The following is a 7,132-nucleotide window of genomic DNA, read 5'->3' as shown; positions in this document are numbered from 1 at the left end:
TAATGTATACAAGCATAACAAATTATGGTTGGCTAAATGTACTGAGAGTTAAAGGCAAAGAAATGCTGATCTACCTGCTTAAACCTTTCATCACCAATCCTTCCTTTCAGTCCTTCCCTAATATAAGGATTCCATTTATGCTTCAACTCCCAAGAATGTTTTAAAATTAACCAAAAGTTATATTATCATATTAGGCCCATGCTTGACAAGATGTATTAGCATCAACAGGGCACACGGAAAGAGTCTATAAAGAGCTTTTCCTTTTTAAATGTTCAGATTGGCCCTTGATTGTATTTTAAATATTAATACTAGCAACACTGTATTTTCTAACCTAAGCATTCAACCATTTCTTGAGACTTCGTAGTGTATCTGCTAGAGCTAGACAGAGCAACATCAATCTCATTAGCTACAGTCTCCTTGGATATATCTACTGGTGAAAAAAGTCAAATGGGAATTTTCAGAATAATCTCTCATAAAGGACAGATTATAGACAAATGTGTAGATCTTTATATCACAACTTATTTTCATGACCAAGATCCTCCATTTTCACTATGATTCAAGTTTCAAAAGATGCAGTACATTTCTTATACTCCACCTCACAGTTTTATTTTTAGGACCTTACACCCAACCCATCAAATTTATAAATGGAATCTCTCCTTGTCCTTTTCATCTTTTCATGGCCAGTTTTACTGTATTCATTAATACTGCTATCATGACAGCAAGCCGTTTATAGATTGTTGAGATTTCGTCTGCAAAATACATTGCTTGTCCATAAGCCTCCAAACCAAAATTGTAATAAACCACAATTGCAGTGCATCAAAACTGATTACCCATCCTTTGTGTTCCAATAAGTAGTTTATTTTCAGGAACAGTATATCACAAACTTTGAAATTTCACAAAATCTATTTCAACTCACACAGTTATAAAAATATTAATAAATATACATACATACATACATAAAAAATAATGTATACATTTTGCCAGTCCAGCTGAAAAATCTGTAAAAAACAAGGGAAGGGAATGCTTTGAGATTCTGTAAAAACCTTTTATAACTAAGTGCTTTTAAAAAGTAACTGAGATACTATATGATCCATATAGACATGTATTTCTATGTTATATGTACATACCATCTATGTTCTATTTACATAAAAACTAAATTCACAGTACCATCTAATTGTCTAATTTAGAACAGCAAGTTAATTGGTTGGAATGGGAGGTAGGTATTACACATGTCTGTGACTCCTTGAATTTACAATATATGATTGTGATAAGTGGTGTTTAGAGGGTGGGAGGCAGATTCCTCCATTGCATTTATCAGACTATATTAATAAGAGATACGAAAAGATACGATAAATGTATGTTAGAAAGAAAGGGTAAAGAAATATACCCCGGCTCCAATGGAAAGGAATGTACCTCTGGTGTCTTTGTAACACAAGGAGAGAAAGGTGAATGTCTTTATATCTAACAATAGTGCGTTTGAGTATTTATTTCAGGATGACCAGTGACCAGCTATACTTTTTTCAGTATTAGGTTTCCTGGACCTGGACTCTGGTAATGAGTAAACCTTATCTCATGGCTTATCAGATAAAGGGCCAGATTCAATTAGATGAGAAAGAATTATTCCTAATTAAATTCTAGATTTTCCCATGGAGCCAGCACCAATTCCATGAGATAAAACTGTCACTGTTTATCGAATGAAATTCTTTTGAAGTCTTTGGGAAAAAATGGAGACTGAATTAGAAGGAACATTCTCGTCAAATTGAATCTCACTAATTAGTTTAGACATTATAAACTATACAAAAAAGTTCTCTCACTGAACTAAATCTGGCCCTATATATCTATTGGAAACATGTATATTGTGTATTTAATGTTGTCCTTTTATGTATTTAGACAGCACTTGTCATTCAAGTTACAGAATGTGTTCTTTTAGATGATTATAAAGCATATATTGTATAAAGTATTGCAAGTGTATTATAGTAAAAATGCCCTGCCAACACTTGTTACAAAAACCTGATAACCCGCACTCTCATATACTGTATTGAATGAATAATTTGGACGTTTGTAGTTCCTTCATTACAGTCTAAAATTTACATTACAAGAGATTTAATATCAACATAATATGAACAAAATCTGGTTTACAACAACCTACTGAAGCTAAAATATCAGCTTAAGATACAGGCACCGCAAAAATGGTGCTACATCAATGTCCTTCAAAAAAGGTTGGAGTCTGACGAATACATTCACTCAGGAGGATCCTGATCGCAGGACACTGAGTAGTCTGCGTTGGGAACTATCCACATAATCTGTGGGCGCATTGATTTAACTCCCAATGATCCCCTTATCTCCCAAACGCCATCCACTGGCATTCTTCCCGAATTTATATACCAATCTTCTGCCATCGACACGCTCCAGGATTTCTCTCTTGTAGTAGTACCTGCATAAAACAAGATCATAACGTGATATGGGGATACTAGCAGATTTATACAAAAACATTTTTTAAATATGTACTAGATTAATATGTGTCACCATTGAAAAATGCTTCATATATTTGTTTTTTAAAACTGAACTGATTACAAGAATAAACTGAATTAAAAATCTTTTAGCAAAAAAAAAAATGTAGGTTCAGGCTACTAACCATGCATTAAAGCTCCAAATATTAGTGCAGGAACTGGAGCAACTCCCTTTGGTCATATTGCATTAGCTAAGGTTGTTAAATACATGACAAGTTGGGTAGATGCCAAACGTCCAAAAAAAACATGATATGATGAAAGACACTTCTTTATAAGTATATTTTATCTAATGCCATGGGTTTTATTTAGAAAGCATGAAATAGACTGTTCTTCAGAGGAAACTCAAATGTTGTGTAAGAATGAATCTGATAGTGACCTTAGACTGTAATCTCCACTTGAGTAGGCAGTGATGTCAATGATGTATAAGCTTTGTAAAGCATAATAAAGAATAATAAAAGAAGCAAGAGTCATCTTTATAGAACTTTATCCATTTAGGTGACACTAACCTCATGGCACGACTAAGCTTCTCATATGTCATACTTGAATTTTTCTTCTTCTGTCCCCACAGCTGGGCTACTGCCTCTGATCGCAGGAACTTGAACACTCCTTCTGATCGGTCCTCCCACTTTAATAGCCCTTGGTTCAAGTCTGGATGGAGAAGGATGTCCCGAATAAACTCCCAAAGGTGAGTACCACGTGCAGCTGAAGGAAGAGAGACTTTAATCTAAGGCCTAGGCTAGGATTCCTTTTTACTTTAAATTGTTTTGGATATGTGTCTGTGTAATTGTGTATTAGCAATCCATAAAATTATACCTACAGTTCTTACTTTTTTTGGATTCCAGGATATCTCGACTGTCTGAGTTGAGTTTTCGTGGTCTGCCCCTCCTACGCTTATTTAGGGCTCCATCATTCTTGTTACAACTTGAAAAGTCATCTGAAACAAAATGATAAATGTGTTAGCACTCAAAGAGGTGTGACAGACCAATGAAATAACATTATAAAGGAGGCCTATAAATGGCCTATATCATCAAGATCAAATAATGGTAATTCTAATACCGTAGATGCAAACTTCCTACATTTCTCTTTTATGTAAATAGGAATTGCCTTGTGGCAATTAGTGGGCTTGTAAAACTGTTACTGCACCATAACCATTTAGTTGGTGTTTTTTTACCAAGGGTCTGATCCTACATTAAGATGGCCATATATGCGTAAATGAGCAGATTATTAACCAGTTTGGCCACCAAGTTGGCCCCAGGCCAAGTAATGGATGGATTGCAGGGCCTAGAATTAGGATGAGCCCTGGTTATATATTGCTTGCTTATTTTGGTCCAGTTAGCTGCAAACTTGATCATGAGTGACCTAATTGGCAGCCATTGCTAACTTGTCCATGGTCAGCTTTACTTCTATCTTTCATGTACAAAGCTTAATATTTAAATCAGGTAAACCAATGTTCAGAGCTGATATTACTTGACCACTGTCACTATAGTGTAATAGACCAATGAATAAGTATATCCTCTTTAATTGGATTAGGAGGTTCAAATGGTTCTGACACTAGGGGCAGAAAAGGTCTGGCTGTTCACGTCTTCTTCAATCATCCTATTTTTGAAAATGTTCATGAATTTTATATAAGAGATCTGATGCCATTTACCTCTGGGATTTTTGACTTCCACTTCAAGGTCGCTTCCCACAGAGTCTCTAGTCTGGGGGCTGTATGCCTCCATACCTGATAGCAAAAATGAAAGAAGAGGTGAGTAAACTACCACCACTCTATCGATTGTGTACACTAATATAGGGCTAGCCAGAATATGATGAAAAAATATCATAATTAAGTTCCAGATTGGTTGTAATAGTTCAATTTCTGACTTACCAGAACCACATGATCGAGAACTTGCTGGAGAAATTGGATCAGGGTAATAGCCGTAGTCTGTCATCTTTATAGAAAAGTCATCATATTCTGAAATGTAATTCATGTAATTAAAATGAGAATAGTATGTGCTAAAACCTCCAGATTTCTGTAGAACCCTTCTGACAATATGTGCAACTCAGCAGTATGGGCGATAGCAATGCCCTTTTTATGATCATAGTTGTTCTTATCCTGTTTTTCTTACCTATTTCCTTCTTGATCCCGAGCTGATTATCTTCATTTTTTATAAAATCACATATCAGATCCCAGTCAGAAGGATCTGAAATGACAAATAAAATTGAACTGGTGAGGGAGAGCAAACTTGCATATCCAGTGATGAAAATGCATGCATTTTTCAGTGTAAATAACTCACCTTTTGTCAAATGAAACTTGAGTTCATACTCGCCAGGAGAAGAGTCACAAGAGCTTGGCCCTGTGCAGAGCACACATGTTATCACTATGTTGCATTTATACATTCACCTTCTACACTGTAAGTTGAAGCACCATATTATTAGATGGTGCCAGGAAATGTCCTGAGCAAAATGTAAAATTAGATATGATTTAAATTATTCCATTATAACAAATATTCTCATTAAAGAACATAATGTAACAAAATATTTTGTTCATGGCAATGGTAAAAAAATCTTCAACAAATGAGTGATGAATGTCAATACTTAAATAGACACACAAATGCTTGTATTATGAAAGTTGATCTCTACGCGTTGGTTAGCCTTACACCTTTATAAATAGTTAAAAAGTGAATTAGCTTAATTTAATTAATCTAATTGCCAAGAAATAATATATATATATATATATAAAACTTACATTCTCTAAGCTGGCAAAGGTGATCATATAGTTTGTCTCCAAGTCCCCCAAATATTCTGGTCATGTCTTCCTTGCTTAGCTGACACAGCCGTTGTCCATCCATTTCACACTGACTTGTATCCATGGTACTGGCATCCCATTTATTTTTCTCCACATTGTAACTGATCCAGTCCATGACTTGCTGTTGGGACCAAATGTCGGGCATTTCAGAAGCCCACCAAGAAGGCTGAGCTGTAAACATCAAACCAAAGGGATAGGGGTTTACTCCTTGTAGACTTGATTGTATCATTACTAAATTGGCCCATTTTCTTATTAATTTTTGTTCTTCCTCTTACACACTTTATTATGTAAAAATTCTAATTTAGCATGAAGCATTGTCTGTCTATTTTTTGACCAACTATACATGTATCCCAGCAAGAGAAACCTTAAGCTGTTCCCGGATCATAGTTATTTATGTTGAAAAGACACTCATGTTATTCAAGCTAAACTTGTCCCTCAAACATTTTTCAAGGTTGATACCTGTTAGTTCACTGGTAAGGTCTGGAGTTACGAATGTCAGGAACTTGTCCCTATCCTGGGATGGCATTATACTGTCTGTCACAGGTTGCACTGGAGACACTGAGTACATGGTAGAAAAGTAAGTGCTGAAGATGCTGCCGATCTCACTGTTTCCTGCCGCCATTGCTGGCTCTAAGGTTAAAAACACAGGATATAAAGTTCTCTATCTGCACTTTATCCCACACACAATGTGCTAAATACAGTATCTAGACAAAAAGCCCATGAAAAAAGAAATTCAACAAAAAAATATAATTGTAAAAGAAGAGCAAAACAGTGCAAACAATAGGATCAAAAATGTAAACACAATGCATTTCTGCTTTTAAAAATAAAATGATGCCTACAGTTAATTTAAGTAAAAGATTAAAGAAATTCTAATATTTAATAACAGTAACATCCATAAATGTCCCAGGTAGCCAATAGGTAGGTTTCTTAAAAGGCTATAATTTCTTGTGTGTTACAGGTGATACAAAAGGTTGTGATACTCCAGGGATGTCTACTTGAAACCCCAAATGCTGTATTAGAACTATAACTCACATCAACTCCTGACAGCCTACAATATGCGGAAAGTTGGAAAGTTGTTGCTTCATCAGGACAGGTCAACAACAGATAGAAGGACTGAATATCCCTCAAAAACCCACATAATATAGTATGCAAGAAATCTTGATGCATAAAACTTATAGAATGTGCTTTTCTTTATCTCAACCATAAGGAATACTATGTAAGCATGAAAAAACTTTAAAATAAATACATAATTTCTTAAATTTCAAAATGAATATCCAAATCATAGACAAAGCAGGAAACCAAAGCGGAGACCAAATTAATTACTCCACTGAGTATGATTACGATAAACTTACTTTCTAAAATGTAAATATTTCATTTCTATTATCCATAATAATATTTGTCATGCTGTATTCTTACTATACCTGTGTGCATTCCCAGCATCTGAAATAATCCACAGGGTAATCTGAAAGCGGGAGCAAGAGAATGAAACTAAATATTGCAGCAACTTCATTATAAATATGCCTGTAACTTGACCCCACCTCTCCCCATATAGATAGCAGAAGAATGGGACTTTCCCCAGGTGCGTGCTATGGGTTCAGGAGCTGTAAGAAAATTTGCATAGCACACGTTATCTGAGACCTGTTGGGAAAAAAGGGCATGTAGTTTAATGTTTTCTAGAGGAGCCAAAGGCATAAACATTTCATATCTTCCAGGTTGAACAGTGCTATTTGCAATCTTCTTTCTTAGCTTTATGTTACTAAGAATCTGTGTATTTTTATACATAGATCAGTTTTACAAAGAAAAACATTACAACACGAGCAACATGTTGCTTTTC

General features: G+C 35.2%; 1 protein-coding gene across 2 annotated transcripts; it reads right to left on the bottom strand.

Moving 5' to 3' along the window:
* Nucleotides 1-836: 836 nt before the first annotated feature.
* On the bottom strand, nt 837-6,887 carry elf3.L (E74 like ETS transcription factor 3 L homeolog). 2 transcript variants are annotated; one of them, XM_018246513.2, is made up of 10 exons: nt 6,720-6,887; nt 5,758-5,928; nt 5,239-5,469; nt 4,787-4,846; nt 4,619-4,693; nt 4,378-4,464; nt 4,159-4,233; nt 3,328-3,444; nt 3,017-3,212; nt 837-2,434 (listed from the first exon to the last, which is right to left on the bottom strand). In XM_018246513.2, exons 1-10 carry the CDS (start codon nt 6,736-6,738, stop codon nt 2,320-2,322), a joined length of 1,146 nt encoding a protein of 381 aa, XP_018102002.1. In that variant the 5' UTR covers nt 6,739-6,887; the 3' UTR covers nt 837-2,319. The 2 variants fall into 2 exon arrangements, with proteins under 2 accessions (XP_018102002.1, XP_018102003.1); XM_018246514.2 differs by having other exon boundaries at nt 3,337-3,444; nt 6,720-6,885.
* Between the last annotated feature and the right edge of the window lie 245 nt (nt 6,888-7,132).

The sequence above is a fragment of the Xenopus laevis genome, chromosome 2L (assembly GCF_017654675.1).
Source record: "Xenopus laevis strain J_2021 chromosome 2L, Xenopus_laevis_v10.1, whole genome shotgun sequence".
Lineage (NCBI taxonomy): Eukaryota > Metazoa > Chordata > Amphibia > Anura > Pipidae > Xenopus > Xenopus laevis.
This window is presented reverse-complemented; position numbering and strand designations above follow the sequence as displayed.

What these genes read in the sequence shown, in the direction of transcription:
- elf3.L (XM_018246513.2), bottom strand. An exon ending in CCTTACCAGTGAACTAACAG is followed by an intron (nt 5,470 to 5,757) that starts GTATCAACCTTG and finishes TGATGTTTACAG; the next exon opens with CTCAGCCTTCTTGGTGGGCT. An exon ending in CAAGTTTCATTTGACAAAAG is followed by an intron (nt 4,694 to 4,786) that starts GTGAGTTATTTA and finishes TTGTCATTTCAG; the next exon opens with ATCCTTCTGACTGGGATCTG.